This window comes from Coenobita brevimanus, chromosome 59, assembly GCF_032717465.1.
Source record: "Coenobita brevimanus isolate Jiangsu-jjx chromosome 59, ASM3271746v2, whole genome shotgun sequence".
NCBI lineage: Eukaryota > Metazoa > Arthropoda > Malacostraca > Decapoda > Coenobitidae > Coenobita > Coenobita brevimanus.
The window spans coordinates 24,719,609-24,740,337 of record NC_137012.1 but is presented as its reverse complement, the minus strand read 5'-3'; the positions used below and the strand labels follow the sequence as shown (position 1 = coordinate 24,740,337).

Below are 20,729 nucleotides of genomic sequence, written 5' to 3'. Positions count from 1 at the left end.
AAAAGAGACTAAACTTTAAAAAGGGAAATTATCAAGACCTAAAGAAGTATTTCTTAGAAGTTGATTGGGAAAATGAGCTTAGAGGACAAGATTTAAATGCTGTATATAAAAATTTTTGTGAATTTTATGAAATAGGAGTCCAGAAGTACATCCCACAGCACAAAGAAGCAGATAAGAAAATACAGAAATGGTTCAATACAGAATGTAAAAAATCAAAAGAAAGAAGAGATTTGTTGTGGAATAGATACAGAAGACACAATAGTGAAAGGGCGTATAATAATTACAAACAGGCAAGAAACGACTATACAAGAATAAGGAGGGAAGCCCAAAAACAGTTTGAGGAGGATATAATAAATAAAAGTAGTGATCAACCAAAGCTGTTTTACAGCTATATCAGAAGCAAAACCAAAGTAAAAGATATAATACAATCCATCACGGACGAGGGAATCACTTATACACAAGAGAAAGATATTTGTGAAGCACTAAATAAGAATTTCCAATTAGTTTTTACAGAAGAAAAAATTTTGAGAGGGAATATGTGGAACACGCATGTCCACACATACTACCAGATATACAAATAGCAGAAAAAGTAATACAGGAGGAGTTAAGTAGATTAGACAGAGGAAAAGCAAGTGGTCCTGATGAAATTTCATGTTGGGTGTTACGAGCATGTGCAAAGGAGTTAAGTAAACCATTATTTTTAATTTTCAAGAAATCCTTGAGTCAAGGGAAACTACCTGATATTTGGAAAAAAGCAAATATAGTCCCCTTATTCAAGAAAGGAAATAGACAAAATCCTCTCAACTACCGACCAGTATCACTGACCAGTGTTGTAAGCAAGGTATTAGAAAAACTTATAAGAAAAGCTTGGGTAAATCATCTAGAAGAACACAGTATGATAACAGAAAGACAGTTTGGTTTCAGAAAAGGAAAATCATGTGTTACTAATCTGTTGAGCTACTATGACAGAGTAACAAACACAATACAGAAAAGGGAAGGATGGGTGGACAGTATCTATTTAGATTTCAAGAAAGCTTTTGACACAGTACCACACCAAAGACTTTTATGGAAGCTGTACCATCAAGGAGGAATTTGAGGCAAACTGTTTTGTTGGATGCAAGACTTTCTCATAAAAAGAGAAATGAGGACAGTACTAAGAGGAAACTACTCATCATGGAAAGAAGTGACTAGTGGAGTACCACAGGGTTCGGTGCTGGCACCAATCATGTTTCTAGTGTACATAAATGATATAAACAGTAACACTGGAAATGAGAGCTATCTGAATATGTTTGCAGATGATGCAAAAATACAAAGGAGAATTACTAGCACAGACTCTTGTAGGGAGCTACAAGAAGAATTAAATAAACTTCATGAATGGAGTAGTACATGGCAAATGGAATTCAATGTGGACAAGTGTCATGTAATCAAGTTTGGTAAAAGTGGAAAAAGACCTGATTGGGATTATAAGTTAGGAAATAAAACCCTATACACATCAGAAAGAGAGAAAGACCTAGGTGTGATTATCAATAACAGACTATCTCCGGCTGACCACATCAGCAAGAAGGTACGGAACATGTATACACTGCTTGCAAATATGAGAATAGCATTCACATACATAAATGAAGACATACTAAGAAGGATAATAACATCATTCATTAGACCAACCCTGGAATATGCATCAATAGTCTGGAGTCCTCATCTCAAAAAGCATATAGACAAGATTGAAAAAGTTCAAAGGGCCGCTACAAGATGGATACCAAGCTTAAGGGACCTAAGCTACGAAGAAAGACTAAATAAACTGAATCTACCAACACTGCAAGAGAGAAGGAAAAGAGGTGACATGATAGTGCTATATAAGTGCATATCAGGAAAGGAGAAAATAGACATAAATGATTACTTAACATATGGAGAAGCATCAGCAAGAGGACACTGCAAAAAACTGCATAAGAAGAGAGGTGATAAAGACTTAAGGAAATTCAGTTTCCCAAACAGAGCAATTGATCAATGGAATGCACTACCGAATGAAATAGTGTGTGCCAAAACAATTCACCAATTTAAGGATATGTACGATAAATATGGTCTAAGACACGGGACAATACGAGCTTGACTCATTCCTGTAAAGATACAATTAGGTAAGAACACACACACACACACACACACACACACAGACACACACACACACACACACACACACACACACACACACACACACACACACACACACCGCTCGCTGGTGCAGTGGTAACGCTCTCGCTTGCCATCTGGTAGATGGGAGTTCGCGCCTCACTCAGGTTGCGAAAAGTTTCACTGACGAAGTGGGTGGTTACTGTCCCCCTTGAACAAGGGGACGGGTGTGTGCGTGTGTGAAGGTCACAGCCTTGCCCTTAGATCGGACTATATGAGCTCTCAGCCCCCTTCCGGGAGGGTAAAAGCTGACAATCACGACCATCAAGTGATCCTGACCGACCCGGTGAATTACACACACACACACACACACACATGAGTAGCATTACATGAACAATAAATCCCAACCATCCCTTGAATATAAACCTGCACAGGCTCAACCCAATTTGAGCTTCTTAATTACCCACTAAACCATCAGGTGCCACAGTTTGGTTATATGGTTACCACCCAGCATAGTAAATGGTTTCCTGGTGTACAGGAAATCATTTGGCTTGTCATTCAGTGTAGAGTCACCCATAGGCAGAAGGAAGAGGAAGGAAGGAAGAGAGGAAAGGGCAGACACCCAAAGCAGCACTACATCTAATGAGTGGATGGTAAACGCCCACACCTACCACACGTGAATGATATAATGGGTAATAATGAAGTACTGTACCAGACGAGAATTATAATGGGAAGTGACTGAATGACGTGTATCAGGAAAGGAGGTTGTACATTTGTAATTCTTATTTTAAACACAAAGATCCACATAAATACACGTGGTATAGAGGCAATGGAGATTATGTTGAAAGGAGCCTGATTGATTATGTGCTCGTAGAGAAATCAGTGCTGGCTGGTGTTGCTGATATGAGGGCAGTGAGAGGACATTGTGGAGGTTTGACAGATCACATGATTATGGCATGCAAGATCAACCTGAGAGGAGTGACTTAGACCAAGGAAGAGAGGAGCTGCCAGGGATAAAGACTGAAAGGCGAAAAGCAGAGGATCAAAGAAATGGCAGATGAATACAGGGCCAAAGTAAGGGAGGAGTTAGAATCATTGAATTGGAATGAAATGGATCTGGACACCTTGTGAAATGTATATAGGGATTGCTTAGTTTGGGATGCTAAAGTGGTGTGTGGTGTGGCAAGAGTAACAACAAAGAAGTATGGTGTGGGATGAAGAGGTTAATACAGCAGTGGAGGAAAAGAGGCAGAAGTGGCTAGAGTTGATACAGGAGAGGGATTCAGTTGAAATAAGAAATGAATATATTGAGATAAAGAAGCATGTAAAGAGACTAGTGAAGAGGAAAAAGGAGGAGGTAAATGATGATCTGTGAAGAAAAATGAATGCAAATTACTCTGAAAATAGGAAGTTATTCTTGATAGAGGTGCAGAAATGTAGAAGTGACAGTGGAAAGAAATGTGAAAGTGTGAAGGATGTAAGTGGTAGATTATTAACCCATGAGGATGAAGTAAGGACAAGATAGAAAGAATATTTTAAAAGTCTGATGAATGGGAATGGAAAGCAAAGCAACTGATAACATGATTGGTCTGAAGGGTTGACAGAGAAGGATTGCAGTGCCAGGAAACTTGACACTTCCAGAGGTGAAGAACACTGTGAAGCGGCTGAAAAATGGGAAAGCAGGAGGAGTTGATTAGGTGTATACAGAGATGTTTAAGTGTAGTGGAGAAAGTGGAATGAATTCCTTGTTGGAGATATGTAAGAAGAAGGCATGGATGAGTGAAACTCTGCCATTAGAGTGGAAAAAGGTAGTGATTTTACTCCTGTATAGAAATAAAGGTGAGTGAAGTGAGTGCAAGAATTATCATGGCATAATTCTATTAAGTGTAGTAGGGAAGGTATTTGGAAGAATTATTATAAAGAAAGTAAGAGAGATATGATAGAAGTGAAGTCACTGAATGTACATTGAGGTTGAATGAGGAGGGAATGGAAAATATGGGTGCATTTAAGTACTTTGGTAGTGCAATGAGTAAAGATGGAAGTTTAGAGGGTGAAGTGCTTGAAAGGGTACAACAAAGAAGAAAAGTTGCTGGTTCTTTGAAAGCAGTGATAAGGAACAGGGAAGTGAACATGGAAGTAAACCTGTCACTGCATGACAGATTGACAGTATTGTGATACCAACTCTAATAATGGAAATGAAACTTGGACCTTGTTGGAAGGGCACAAGTCAAGAGTGAGAGCAGTGGAAATGAGTTATTTGAGAGGAGCATATGGAGTTACATGGACTCTGAAAAATGAAGAAGTGAAGGAGCATTGTGGTGTGGATGTGATGGAAAGCATTAGGAGAAGTACATTGAGGTGGTTTGGCCATGTGGAGAGGATGGAGAATGAGAGACTAACAAGGAGTGTATGCAAGTGAGGTGGAGGGGGGGAGAGGGAGGGGGAGGCCAAGAATGAGATGGAGGGATGGAGTGAAGTATATGAGAGAGGGGGTGTGAGCTGGAAGCAAGGTAGTAAAGTGGCATTGGACAGGGCGACGTGGAGGTGATTTGTTTGTGGCTATCCCCTACAGGATTGAGGCATCTGGGAATAGATAGATAGATAGAAGAGATATCAGAAGTCTTAGTGAGTGATGAACAGGGTGGCTTTAGGAGTGGCAGAGGATATGTGGATCAAAATGTTTGCAGTAAGACAGATAGTGGAGAAGACATGTGAGAAGAACTGTAAGGTGTTTATGGGATTTATGGATCTGGAAAAAAGCATATAACAAAGTAGACAGAGAAGGATTGTGGAAGGTTTTGCACATGTACGGTGTAGATGGTAAGCTGCTAGGTGCCGCCAGGAGTTTTTATGACGGTCGGGAGGCATGTGTCATCTAAGCGATTGGTTCATGATAAATGTGACCGGGCAACAAGGTTGTGTGATGTCCCCATGGTTGTTCAGTATATATATGGATGGGGTAATGAGTGAAGTAAAAACAAGAGTACTGTAATGGAGAGAGGGATGGCATTGGTAATGATTGGTGATGGACGGAATATCTCAAATTTGTTGTATGCTGATGATGCAGTACTACTTGCAAACACAGGACAAGAGCTTGGTAGACTAGTGCAGAGTTTTGTAGATGTCTGTGAGTGCCATGCCTTGAAAGTAGACATAGAAAAGAGTAAAGTGATGATTATTGAGAGAGAAGGTGACTCCCAGTGCGATGTTACAGAGAATGGAGAGACACTAGAATTGGTGAGAGTTCAGATACCCAGGCATAGTGATAGAAAAGAGGAAAATGTGCAAAACAAGTGGAAAGTAAAGTGACACAAGGAAGGAAAGTAGCTGGCACTATGAAGGCCTTAAAAAACCGAGGCTTGTGGGTTGCAGCTATGCAAGAGTTAACCGTTACTCCCAGTCCTTCATTTATAACAGGTCAACTCTGGAACTGTCTCCTCTGTCTGTATTTCCTACTTCTTATGATCTCCAGTTTTTCAAACACAGTGTGTCCAGGCATCTGGAAATGATCGGATCTTGAATTTGGCTCTCTCTTATATTTTGTTTTTCTCTTGGAGGGAATAGTTTTGCAGGCTCGTTGCCTTTGGTTCCTTCTTCCTCACATAAAAAAAAAAGAAAAAGAAAAAAAAAAAGCTTCATGAGGTTTACATGAAGGAGTGTTAGGGCCAACTTTGACATACAGATGTGAGACTATGGTGTGGCATGAAAATGAAAAGTCAAGAGTAAGAGCAGTGGAGATGGGACTGCTGAGGAATGTATGTGGAGTACAGAGAGTGGATAGGATATGGAATAATGCGATTCATGAAAGATGCAGAGTGAGGAAGTCTGTGGACACCAGAATCGAAGTGAGTGTACCGAGATGGTATGGTCATATGGAGAGAATGAAAGACAATAGTGTGGTGAAAAAGGTATATCTGAGCGAATTTGAAGGAGGGAGAAGGGAAGGTAGGCCAAGAAGAAGGTGGAGGGATATGGTGGGTGAGTGTGTGAGGAAGAGAGGTATGGAAGTTGGTGACAAAAGACTGAGCTAGATGGATGACTTTTGTGAGGAGAGGCGCATAACCAGGGATTTGGTATCCCTTTTTAATGTGACATTGTTCGAACTGACTGTCAGATAGGTATATGTGAAGGTACAGAACATGGTGAAATTTATTTTGGCCCATCTGATGGAGCCAGGATTTTATGGGCTTGAATGTTGAGTGAATGGAAGCATGGCCCATTGAATTGGACAGACTTTGGCTGTCTGCATGTTGCTACTCCTCACCCTGCCCTAGGGTGGAAAAGGAGGTCCAGGTGATGATGATGATTATTATTATTATATTTCCCCTATCACACATGCCTCCTTGTCAAGTATTTGGAAAGAATGTCAAGCTGATACTTCACAGTACTGGCTTTTGGAGATTTTGCGAGGAATACTTCAATCCCAACAGTGAACTGCAATATAGCTTCACAAACACTGGGATACACTGCCACAGCAGTGCAATGATCTCTTGTAAAGTCCCGTCCACACGAGCGAGCAGTGCCCGATGGGCAAACATTGTTACCAAATCACGTTCCACACAACACCATACTTTTAGCTTTAACTGTCCTGCGACGGTTCTTACTGTAACCCATGTTGTCATACTGCACTCATTTCTGCCAAGCACCTACTCTGGCCGCTGCCTGACTTTGACTGCCCAACCACTACCCAGTCTGTCTGTGGACAACAAAGTAGGTGTGCCTGGTAGTGGCCACAGCCCACCGGAAACTGATCGATCTGGTAACACTGCTATAGAAGCAAGGGATATACGCTCGGTAGGCAGGCACTACAGCTCTTGTTGACGGGGCATAAGAATTTCACACTTAATTACCACAGCAGTGCAATGATCTCTTGTAAGAATTTGATCTCATTAACAAGTATGCCCCTTATTATTCATTCATAACATTCTTTTTATAATTACCAAACAGATTTTGCCCTTGGATGAGCGTATGGTGTACGAGGCATCTCTCGTGAGTAGCGACAACACTGCATATCCACCTTGTGTCATCTCAGGCTACCCTGTTATTCGCAATCGTCTAGACTTGAAACGAGGACAAGCAGCAAACAAGGAGGACTGGAATAAACTTGTCATGGCCACTAAAATGTCAAGTTCACCAGAATGTCAAGATGTTCTTAAGTTTGTCACAGCTTGGTGTGGGGGACTACCCAGTATGGGGTACAATTTCCAATAGCATGTTTGATAATGGTGAGTTAATTAATTTACTGCTCATAAGAAAATTAGTTGAAAAGCAGTGTCCATAAATGGCCCACATGTTTGAGTGGGAAGAATAGTGTAAAAATAGTTATGGTACATGTGCATTTTCTTTCTCTCTCTCTCTTCAGTCTTGGCTATCTATTCCTGATAGTCTTTGATCCATTAGCAGCACTGAAATGACATGATATGATGTTTAATATGGTATGGAATATACTGGTACATTTTTAATTTGTTTCTATTGTAGGTGAGTGACTACCACCAACCTTTGGAGGTACTACCCAGAGTGTGCAAAAGTGGCTGCAAGTTTGGTATTAACAATCATCATTCTCTGGCAGGACATGTTCAGCCACACATACATATAGTCAGGGTCCAAGCCAAGACTCTCACACTGTTAACAGATCTTATTACGAATCTCTCTCTCTCTCTCTCTCTCTCTCTCTTTTTTTTTTTTTTAACATATTAGTGACTAATTTGCTAGTTTTGGCACTTCATTTAGTTCCATGGAAAAAACCACCTATATACCATGGCCAATCTCAGTATGAGGATTCTTTTAAGAAGGAGCATGTTATAATCTAAATGACTGATTGTGATGATAATTTAGGGAAATGTTAGTGATATTATAAACAGTACAGTAAAACCTCTTTAAGTCAGAGTAATAGGGACTGAGGCCATCCTGACATCACTGAAATTCTGACTTATGGAAAGTGTGAGTCCTCCTGACTAACCAGGGAAAAAAAAAAAAAAAAAAATCATTTACCATGTTTGCTTTTGGTTGGATATAGAGGTGTCAGGGGGGCACACAATCACTTCTGTGCAACATTTTCACTTTATGCAACATTTTCTAACCATAATCACAATTGCATGACCTTACACTTTATATAGGACCTTAAGAATACTATTACACTTTATATACAGGTCTTAATCACTACTGTAAAGCACTGTTGTATGCAAAATTAATCACTATCAGGGTCACTGCAGAAAATTTGTGCAGGCAACTCTGAGGACACACTGCATAGGAGGCTACATGTTGATTCACTGGCTAAAACATGATGAACCTAGTGAGTCATGCCGAGATTGGGTTTCCATTAGACAACATTTTACGACTTAGGGGAGTTTTTCTGGGATTTTTATGACGTTCACCACCCCCCACTGCCGAAAAATTTAAATTATTTTCCTCAACAGTATCATACGCTTTGCCAAATTAAGCATAATTCCGACTAAAAAGGTTCTGACTTGTGGAGGTTATACTGTTCTACAACTCGTTAACCCAGTAACTTAAAACTTCTTGATTCTGCACAGAGCTATTCATCTGGAAAGTATATGTTTAACTGCAGTACTGTAAGTTCCTTATTTACACACACCCATTCCAATATTTCAGTTCTTTTTAGACCTACTCTGGAACAGCACTATTAACCCCTACAGCCTGGAAGACTCTTCTAGATTGAATAAAATTCTGGCGTAAGCCAGAATGAATATAAATATTGTATCCAGGTTGAAGGAGTTGTTTAGCCTGGGGACATTTCATTTTAACTAAACAAACCAATCATGTTTAAAAAATAAATACATTAAAAAATAAAGACCAGGATTGAAATGGCTATGCACAGAGTACTTATGGCAACCATATCACCACATATTTGAACAGTTTTTGCTTTTAACTAGTCACCTTTCTAGTCATATGTGTATATTAAGATAAAACCTGTGATGCAGTGCAGTACATTAAAATATTTATTTATATAAAATCCTAGTATGTTCAGTCCTAACAATATACAGTAGAGAAGGATGAAATAGATGTGCAAGGTCCTGAAACTAGGCTGCCATGGTCCAGCATGAACAGTCTGTGCTCCTGGAGGAATTGCAGTCCAATGAACCTCCAGCTACCTCTTGGAGATTGTACCCTTATTCTCAAGATACATGGCTATCACTCAGACAGCTGCTTTGAACCACTAGATTACCAAGCATCAATAGACTAAGTAATTATTGATATGATCAGACATGTGCTATCAAATTGTGCACAAATTTTTTTTGTTAGGTGAGCAACTTGTACACAGACTATATATTTTTTTAAATCACCAACCATAGAAAGTTACTTAAGCTGCTTGTAACTACCACCAAGCATTGTGGAGTTGGAAGTGTTTCAAAGTCCAGACCCATCATTTACTCGGTTCGTGTAGTGCTGCCATCAGATGACTATTTACCGAGTGACAAGCCAAATGGTTTACTGTAACTCAAGTGACCATTTACTGCACTGGGTGGTAGCTGTTTAACTGAATGATGCCTGGTGGTTTAGTGGGTTGTTAAGGGGCTCCATCCAGATAGGCCTGCATTGTTTTACACTGGAGTTAGTGCTACTGCTAACATAATGCCAAGCAAGAAGCATGAGAAGCTGATCACTCTCACCTTAAATGTTGAGGCTGATTAGCGTAGCTCACGGTCCCTACACTACTGATGAAGCAGAAACGAGTTGGATAATGGACAGATGAATAATAAATATTTCCTAAGGTATCACAAAAAATAAAGACTTTGGATAACTTCTACTGTCCAAGGGAATCCTCTCCAGCTCTGACAGATATACCAAGTCTGTGATGGTATATGAAAACAACACCAGCTTTCCAACCTATAAAATGACACTACTGCACCACCATTCAATCAATATCTGCATTTCTTACATTTCTATCCCTTACCTGACTTCCTTCTTCTTTCTACCATCCCTAATGTGACATTTTCATTAGAGCACTTTTTCTTTTATTCAGCTGGCACAGACAATCTGGAAAGTACAGCTTTGCAAGACACAGGCACAGAGTCTGCAAAAAAGGGTAGGCCAATAAGCTTAAGAAATATGCCTGCAGTAAGCATAATGCTGAGCAGGACATCCAAGGCTGAAGGAGCACTGGCTATCCCAGCATGAATCCATAAAGAGTATTATGCCACACCCAATGCAGTCAGTGAGTTTTACGCCAGGTACCCCTTTTTTGGATAAGGGCTAAGGCGTTGCCCCTGGGTAGAGGACTTTGGTTTGGAGCATGTAGCATTTTATGACCGGATGCCCTTCCTGATGTCTACCAATGACCCTTGGGTGGCTTCGATCCTCCGACCCTACGGTCAGAGCGGAGCGCTCTAACCCACTGAGCCACGGCTGCTACAGTCTTATGAATATCTAAGGGCTGATAACGTAACATATAGTAGTTATTAGAGGGAGGCCAATGCCTCATGACCCACATGTCAGCATTTGTAATGCCTGTGTGATGTCAAATGTGTCTTCAAGCCTCTTCCAGAACAATGTCTCCAAACAAGGCAGCTCAGAGTTAAAAAACTTTTTGTCCTGTCAAACAGAAGACAAGAGAGATATCAGGCTATCCATCTTAACCCCCGGCCGGGGAGGGATGGTTATAGCCAACGCAAAGTTTGTGGTTCGGGGACGCCGGGTGACCGCTATAGTCACAGTTGTTTTTACGCCACTGTTTGAAGTGGTCGCCAATTTATCTCTTCACCAAAGACTGGTAGCATACTCTTGTCTTTGCACTGGAGCGTGAGTCAGTCTGTCCTGCGCCCTGGCCAGGTGTAGTACAGTATAATGTCTTCAGGATCCTCCATGTCATAATCTGTCCCCACTGCCTGCAACCCTCTTGCATCTTCCACACCAGCCAAACTCCTGTCAAAGGATGCGAGGAATGGGCTTAGTGACACTGCCATAGGATGTGTACTTGATGATACTGTGTCCACTCCTGCAGGGAGTGGAGAAACTTCTTTAGAAAATGAAGAAAGTTATGTTCAGAGCAACGTGTCACGTGCGCCCACCCCTGCTCTCTCTGACACGTTGGATAAGGAATTTAGGATCTGAAAGTGTTTCTGGAGGCTGGGGAGGCATACTAAAGTGATGCACTTGTTAATGAAGAAGAGGAGGATGTGCTAGGAAGTGTAGAAAGTTAAGGAGATGGTGGTGACTGTCACGTCCTACATAAATGCCGTGCCACATCTCTCCACCATGCTCCAAGCAAGAAGGTTGCCTTCCCTCCCCGCCACGACCCTCATCACCACAATCTAGCACCCTAACTGCCTTTGCTGAGACAGGGGCTGGTGTTCGGAGGGAGCACCTGCAGGGAGGACATAAAATGCCCGCCATGCCCGCCGCAGAACCTCCCACCTCACCACCCCCGAGCCGCCACCCCACCACCACCCCGGGAGGACACACCGGTGAGGTTAGTGACCCTGGGCAAGAGGGTCATCAGGGCATCACGGCCCTGAGCCCCTATTCCCCGCAAGTACCCCAACCCCAGGTGTTCAGGGAAACCGAACTACTGTGCGGGCGGGGTAGTGATCGTCAGACCAGGGGTGGGACTGAAAAGAGTTCAGTCCCAGGTAACACCGTATTGACGGTCTTGTTATACCCTCTAGGGCAGGAGGCCCAAGGCTACGGCCTAAAGAAAGAGAAAGTGATAGACATAGGCTATGGCCTAACAGAGTGTGTAGAGGGGAAGGTGACCCCAGGCTCCGGCCTTAACACACTGAGGAGAGAGAGTTGCCTGTGTGCATCCCTCTCCAGTTGCTCTTTGGCTACGGCCAGAATACGGTCCAGGGTAGAGAGACCCTGCTACCGTACGTGTAGCGCTACCCAATTACGGACGTGGCGTCCCGGGGTCGGTATCTTGCCGCAACGGACGGGCGAACCAGTTCACCCGTTAGTTGCTTTCCGTACGGGCAGACACACGGCTCCGGCCGGGGCACGTACCAGGGTGGAGAATTCCCTGAAGGTAGGATCTGTCCGTATTGGAGAGAATGCGGCTTCTGAGCCCCTCACTCCGGCTTGTCTCCTACTGCGGGAGGAACACCACGCTGGCGGTACCTTGCCACGGCGAAAGGGCGACCTCGATCACCCTATAGGTGTCCCCCGTACGCCGGGCAAGTTCACGGCTACAGCCAAGGTGCACAATAGGGGAAGGAGAGCCCCGACTCAGACCTATAGACACACTCAAGGGACCACGAAGAGTGTGAGTCTCCCTCTAGCCTCTTTCCCTTCAGGGAGCCCTTCGTCGCCATCCAGGCTTATAGGCCCGGAAGAGACACCAGAGTGGTGGCAAGGCCCAATAACGGACCTACCGCCCACACCCGGGAGTTCTTTGACCCTGCCGGAGCCCTGCAGCAGGAGACGCTGCCGCAGCCCAGCCCTGACGGCGCCTCTCCCCCTGAGCACCCGCAGTCCCAGGACGCCCAGGCCCGCCGCCGCAGTCTACAACGACGGAGATCCAGGCTCCCTCACTCCCCGGAGGCAGAGGAAGCAGGCCCGACTGCTCCGGCTGTTCGGCCCTAGTCCCGAGGGCCCCCGATCAGGTCGAGGCCCCCAGACCACAGGGCCTCCCTGCACCCCACCGGCGCGGCCCTAAGATAGGAGCCACCCCTCAGGTCGAGGCCCCAGACAGGTGAGCCTCCCTGACAGTAAGTGAAACAGTGATCTGACAACCCAGGAAACAAGGGTAAGACGGTGACAGTGACAGTGATCCAGAGTACAGTGACAGTGCTTACACGGAAAATATATTAAACAGTGGCCTAACAGAAACTCGTGCAATCAGGGTAAGGAGTGTCTATTGATAAATAATTCAGTCCCCCCCCCGCATCAAGGAACCAGGGAGTTTTCTGTGAATCTAGAGGTAGGTGCGCGAGTGAGCCGAAAGGCAAGTGTATGTGTTCCCGCGACCTGGTGACAGTGTCGAGTGTCGCTATCCGCACCCTACCTCTATTATGGTAATTTCCCCGAAACAGACTCCCAATCTCAGTGATCTAAAGTGAACAGCCCCAGTTTATTATTATCTTGAAGTGACATAATAATTAATTCAAACGAACAACCCCAGTTGCATAATTTCCCTCCAGGTGACATTAAAGAATATCCGCGATCTCCCTGTGCCATAGTGTTAATATATATGTGATCATTCTGTGAAGCCGAGTGTAATCCTGTATGTCTGTTCCCCTATATGCTAAATATCATTGTATGTACACTGTAATGAGTAGGACCTAAGCAATAGATGTGATACGGTATACTGCCTATTTTTATGCATTACATCCGGTCTAGTAAAAGGACCCCGTTCCAGTGCTCGTGTTTTTACGACGAGAAGTCGCCTTAAAAACACAGCATTACAACCAGTATTATGCAGTACCCGGTGGAGGAGATAAACTTTCACCAAGCCCTATCTGTCTGCTGACTTAAGGGACGGGAAGCCGACCCCTAAAACATCTAGCATTACACAAAGGATGCAGAAAAGTCATAGTTCATTCACTTCATGAGCTGGAGGAGGTAAGTTACATAATATTGCAATGTAAGCAGCCTTAATGCGACCTTCTTGACCGTAGGTATTCTTTAAAACTGTGCCTGCTGATTTATAACTAGCTGCTACCAAACTGAATCCACTAATAATTTGGAGTCCCTTAAGATACGTAAATTTCTGGATATCTGTCAGATCTGTTCGGGAGTGCACACTACAGTCAAATAGCTCCCAAGAACCTAGCCACTGAATCGGATCACCATCAAATATTGGCAATTTCAGAGACGGTAATTTAATTCCCGTTGTTTTCCGACTCTCTGTCTGTTCTTGTACTACCGAGTCCTTGGCGGGTAATTCTATAGCACTCTCTAATTCTACCAAGTGTCTGTTGACACTATTAACAAATTCCATGTCACTGACCACTTCTTCTTCCAGGTCTTCATCAGGATATAATTCATACAATTCCTCAACAGCCGCGTTTTTGTCGTCCAAGCTGAGGGATCGGATTCGAAGCCATCTTCGGTGAAACCGTTTTTGTCAGCTAAAGTGATAAGACGACGTCCCAAGCGACTGTCATCGAAACCAAGACCGTCTTCGTATCTATTCTCACCCAAGCATGGTCGGGAGCAGTCTTAGTGTAGCTTGGGGAGAGTGAGATTGGCCAGCAAGGACACATAAATGATAAATATAATGAAATTAGCATTATGTACAAAAAAATTAGGGTGCAAGTGGCTAATATTAACGACATATAGAGCCAGTTCAGTACAAATAACGGCTACATGTAAGTTGCACATTCGTCAAAAGATCGTCTTCGGCGAACCCCTCTGATAACTTGGCGATTGGCACGTAATTTTTTGGTTGTACGCTGGACTGTTTTTGCGGACAGAAACCAAGCGCCCCAAGACGCGCTTCGAATCCCAAGCTTCAGATTGGACGACAAAATTACGCCTTATCTCTGCAAGGATCTTCTCGACCGTCACTTTCAGACCTTTGATGTCATGAACGGTTGCCTCATGTTCTATAAATTGTCAAATTAGTGATCAGTTTAGTGATTGCTCTCTTTTTGGCTGCTCTAAGCCTGCTTAAAGATCTTATTTTATCCATTTTAACGATAGGCAATTAAGTGAAAGATGACAGCAAATGCAGAAACACCCCGCAATAGCTCCCTATTATTTATCACTAGATATAATCCTGGTTACGGCACCAATTTATGTTACTTATTATCACTGTAGGGGGGTCTTAATTATCAAATAACAAAGCGGAACAACTCACCATTATATACTGTATGTGGACGGCGTTTTGATCAGTACTCAGTATAAATATCTGAAGGCCTAAAATATGCTGAGTTCTTAGCTGTAGTGCCGATGTAACAAGTGTAGAATGATGGCTGATCGCTGTTGAGCGTCCACTTGCGGGAAAAGAACTAAACTGCCTGGTTGCAAGAGGACACCCAATCTCTCTGGAAGCAGGGAGTGAACTGAACCGTTTAGTGGCATTGAGGCAAGGAGAACAGCTTCGTGCACAAAGTAAATTAAATGAAACTTATCATTACTGAATATATAACTAAATATGCTGTATTCTCCATGACCAGATTTATCTTCAGTGATAAATAATATCTTATCCAGATTATTTACTACAAGAATTTATTTACAAAGAAATGTGCTGTCGTGGGCGGGAAATTCAAACCCGATCTCCGCGATATATATATATATATATATATATATATATATATATATATATATATATATATATATATATATATATATTGCCGGACGCCTTAATCCCGTAAGCGGTGGCCGCAAACAAATCGCCTCCATGTCGCTCTCCCCCACCATTTCACTGCCCTGCTCCCAGCTCACCCCTCTCTCTCATATACCTCTCCACTTCATCCCTCCACCTCATCCTCGGCCTCCCCCTTCCTCTACCCCCCTCCACCTCACATGAACTCTCCTTGTTAGTGTCTCACTCTCCACATGGCCAGTCAACCTTTATGTGTTTCCCCTAACGCTTCCTATCACATCCACACCACAACACTCCTTCACTTCCTCATTTGTCAGTCTGCCTCTCCATGTGACTCCATATGCCCTTCTCAGATAACTCATTTCCACTGCTTTCACTCTTGACTTCTGTCCCTCCAACATAGTCCAAGCTTCACTTCCATACGTTAGAGTTGGTATCACAATACTGACATGCAGTGAATTTTTCACTTCCATGCTCACTTCCCTGTTTCTTATCACTACTTTCATGGAACCAGCAGCCTTTTTTCTTTGATGCACCCTTTCTAGCACTTCACCCTCGAAGCTTCCGTCCTTACTCATCACACTACCCAAATACTTACACGCACTCATATTCTCCGTTCCCTCCCCATCCAGTCTCACTGTACAGTATATTCACTGACTTCACTTCTCTCGATGACCATCACTGCTCTTCCCTACATTGTGGTAGGTGTGGGCGCCCATCATCCACCCACTTAGTGTAATGATTCCCTGTTTTGGGGGTAGCTCTACATTGAGTGGCAAGCCAAATGATTTCCTGTAAACCAGGAAAGCAATTACAATGCAGGGTGGTAACCTTATAACCAACCAACACGTTCCCTACGTGACAACAAGTGGGTTGTCGGAGGGTTAGTGCCCCTCTCCGGAAAACAACTAACTAAAAATACGAATATATATATATATATATATATATATATATATATATATATATATATATATATATATATATATATATATATATATATATATATATATATATATATATATATATATATCTCCATCATCCAATCCTATATTGCCTCATGAGGAGCGTAGGAGCCCGGGGCTAGGCAGTTGGTCTCGACATGGCCCAGCCCCATATGATAAGTCGTGGAAGATCAGGCCACTTCTTACCATGCTGAAGAAATAATTTATCAGGCTCTTCCAGCCATCTCAGAAAGTGGTCATTGATGAGTCGATTGTTCTATTCTGGGGGTATTTAGCATTTATTCAGTATGTGCCTGCCAGACATCGCTTTGACTTAAAGTTCTTTGTCTTACTCGATAGCAAGATTGGATATGCGCTTGACGTGATAGTGTACTTGGCTACAAATGTGGATATACCCAGCCATGATCCCCATTGGTTTTCTGCTGCAGTGGTGAAAGTCCTGATGGACAGATACTTCCACAAAAACCACATCTTGTACAGACAATTACTATACACTTCGGGACTGATGCAGTATTTAATTCAACATGGGACTGGGTCCTGTAGAACTGTTCATGCCCATAGACGGAATTTTCCATCATTCCCAAAAAAGACTGAGAAGCCCAGTTAACCCAGAAATGTGGTAACATGTTGGCCATTCACTGGGTTTCGACAGTTCACTGTGGGGTTTTGCAAGACAGACTACAGGACCAGGCAACCATTATTAAAGCCAGATGCCGTCAATGATTACAATATCAACATGCGGCTCGTGGATAAATCTGAAATGCAGATTGGAGAGATAGATTTCCTTTGGAAGTCTTGCGGATGGTAAAAAAAAAAAAAAAAAAAAAAAAAAAAAAAAGGCATTTGTGCACCTTTTGGATATCGGTATTCTGGCCAGTTATACTTTACAACAACCGGGCTAATGTATGGCTCGGCCCCCACTACAGGTGGGGAAAACTACAAACGAACGAACTTTACAACAAGATTGTGGGTAAGAGTCTTTCCTTACGTAAGTATGAGAAAGAACTGGCAAGGCAGCTCCTTGAAAAGTATGGAACTGTTGAGGTTGCAAGTGGAAGGAGGCAAGTGCACCAGGTGCCACCAGCTGATAGGTTGGCCAGCACACAGTACCTGGGAAGGCATTATTTCGTCCATCTGGGCCAAACACCTGCAGGGTGCATGACATTCAGGCATTGTCGTGTGTGTTCAACGACAAAACGTCGGCCCTTTGTACACAAGGAAATGGCCTATCAGTGTCAGGAGTCCAAGGTTGCACTTTTTCCAGTGCACTTTTTCTTGTTCCACCATGAACGTGAATTCTAAGCACAGGTGTGTGGAAGCATATATGTAAACAGCGGACAAAGACGGATTTTTTTTTTTTTTTTTTTTTTTTTAAATAACATGTCCAAAGCTGATGTGAAGTGCTTGTAAATATGTTGAGTTACCCTACATCTTATAAAAGAAAATATTGTGCACACCTGTAGAAAATTACAGTACTTTCTGTGGTAGCACTTACGTACATTTCTTGCCCTTGTTTTATTGTGGAAAATGTGAGATATGCTCCTTACATGCGAGATGAAGTGCTAATAGAATAATATTTAACATACTATAATTAATGGGAAAAGCATTAGCCCAATGCCAAGAAAGTGTGCCAGAAAGCCTAACCAATAGTACAATCATCTACCTCATGGTTTAGAATAGGGTATTCATTATATCAGTAAGTGCTATCTGTGGAGAAAATGACATGGAAAGAAGGAAAGTTCCTCTCAAAGTGTTTCCAAAGTGCAAAGTTGTAAGACAGTGAGGGCAAAATGGGTAAGTACTGTATCCTTCACCTTCTCCCACACACAAACTTGGCAAAGTGCAATGCTGTTACTGCCAGAAAACCATATATTCGAGCCACATGTATTGGGTGATGACTCATACCCATAGCTGTGAGTAGGGGAAGTGGGGATGACTTGGTTACTAAATGGAAAATTCCATGGCGAGAGGTCGGGCAGCATTACAAACACACCACTCTCCATGGGAAGTCTAGTGTCACAAACACTGGCCAGCATGCGGATGCTGAGACCAAAGTCTAGGCTGCGTGCTCCAAGTCGGACACATCCCGACTCACGCGCCGCAAGTAACCTGTATTCTTTACATCCCTACTCATCAGTGGGATCACCTAAAGACCTGGGGATGTTTTCATTCACAAGACGAGTTGGTGAGTAATGTGGTTTTTAATTTGTTTCTCTACCTGCTGTACTTTCCAAGATATTAAGGTTTGAAAACATACAATTTTGGGAAATTTGCCTGGACAGAAGGGCTGGGGGTGGTAGAAAACACCTGGCGCCCAGGGGTTAAGGATCCCTAGGCCTCCTCTTCTTTATTACTCTCCCATGAGCCACATGCACCTGTCATAGGTAGAGGGGAAAACGATACCATCTCATACTGAGCGGACGACAAATGGGCGGATTCAATGGAAGACAGAAGGCACAGAAAGCTCACTTTCAACTAAACTGAGTGTAGTATTTATTTACCAAACAATGAACTTGTCCCTATCTTATGACTTTCTGTGGCTGGAAGGATTGCCATGAAAAAGTATACATACATACATCATCTAATCCTGTGTTGCCCCATGTGGAGCGTAAGAGCTCGGGGCTAGGCAAGTTGGTTCTCATATTAAGATGAGAGTGAGCAGCCTCACTCATTCCTGAGTGGCATTACATGAGCAATAAACCCCAACCACCCCTTGGATATAAACCTACCTGGTCTCAATCTGGCTGGAGTGCCTTAATTACCTACTAAACCACCAGGCACCATAATCTGGTTATCTGGTTACCACCCAGTGTAGTAAATGGTTTCCTGGTGTACAGGAAACCATATGGCTTCCTATACAATCATCATCATCATCATCATCATGTAATCCTGTGTTAACCCATGAGGAATGTAGGAGCCTGGGGCTAGGCAAGTTGGTCTTGGCATTTATGATGAGAGTGACCAGCCTCACTCATCCCTGAGTGGCATTATGTGAGCAATAAACACCAATCGCCCCTTGGATAAAAACCTACACAGGCTCAGTCTGACTGGAGTGCCTTAATTACCCACTAAACCACCAGGCACCATAATTTGGTTATATGGTTACCACCCAGCATAGTAAATGGTTTCCAAGTGTACAGGAAACCATTTGGCTTGTCACTCAGTGTAGAGTCACCCGTAGAGGAAAGAATGAAGGAAAGAAAGACTGAAGAGGAAGGGAAGGAAGGAAGAGAGGTAAGGGCAAGCACTCAAGAGCAGCACTACATCAAGTGAGTGGCTGGTGAGTGCCCCCACCTACCACTATTAAAATTGTAATAATATAAACTGATTATAATTAGAGAATAAAAAACACTGATTACAATAAGAAATTATTTGAATTCGAAATACAATAATCTAGAAAGTTAAATACTTTTACACTACTTTGCTAACTCTGTCACTACTGTATTTATCATCTAAAACTCTAGTAACAACACAGTTAAGACACAACACCTACCAGTGCAGGATTTACTCATGACTCTTGAAGCACAACTTGGACGGTTGTACTGGACCAGTCCCACAGCCTGACACTTGGTCAAGAATATTGTATCAGCTTGGTATATTTATCGAGTGCATTTGCCTTTTTTTTACCATTCTGTTTTCATGTTTGAGTGACAGGGTTACAAGTATTTTGTACTCATCATCATCATCATCTAATCCTGTGTTACCCCATGTAGAGCACAGGAACCTGGCAAGTTGGTCCTGGCATTTAAGATGAGAGTGACCAGCCTCACTCATCCCTGAGTGGCATTACATGAGCAAGAAACCCCAACCACCCATTATATTTTGAACTCAGTCTCATTATTCATTATTATGACCTTACTGGTGCTGAAGAGTGATGCCTTTGTGCAGTGTCACAAATATGACTAGGAGGCTTCAATGCCGGATGATACGGGTGTCCCTCAATACCCTGGATGATGGTAGAATAGAGAAGGGCAACTTTGACCTGCTGTCCACTGGGTTCATGTTAAAATGAACCTCAAGCACAACAATATTACCTCACTAAATAAGATGTATTTAAGTGATTACCATGATTTTACTAACGTTTCTTTTTAACAGTTACCAACTGGCAACTCTTTCCAGAATAATATTACCCAGTGAGGATATCAGCCATGTTACAATATTTATTTTGTCATCCTGATAATAATCTGAATTTAAAAAAGATTTTTATTTCTGTCATTTTTTTTTTTCCATCCTTGGCTCATGGATTAAAATTTGTTTCCCAAGTGCACAGTTCTTGGAGGTGGTGCATCTATCCATCCACCATCATCCAATCCAATAACCCATTATTTACCTTACATTACTTTCAGGTCATTTCCCTTTGCAATACTGGTATCTAGTTATAAAAATGTATGAACTTGTTTTGAGGATCTATGCTGTAG

General features: G+C 42.7%; 1 protein-coding gene across 1 annotated transcript in view; it reads left to right on the top strand.

The window, feature by feature from the left end:
• Positions 1-7,836, top strand: part of Oseg2 (intraflagellar transport protein Oseg2) — a 133,457-nt gene extending 125,621 nt beyond the window's left edge. The window contains exons 32-33 of the mRNA XM_080274706.1: positions 7,072-7,349; positions 7,603-7,836. Coding sequence (XP_080130832.1) covers positions 7,072-7,335 — 264 coding nt within the window. The 3' untranslated portion in view covers positions 7,336-7,349; positions 7,603-7,836. The remainder of the gene's footprint in view (positions 1-7,071; positions 7,350-7,602) is intronic.
• The last annotated feature ends 12,893 nt before the right edge of the window (positions 7,837-20,729 follow it).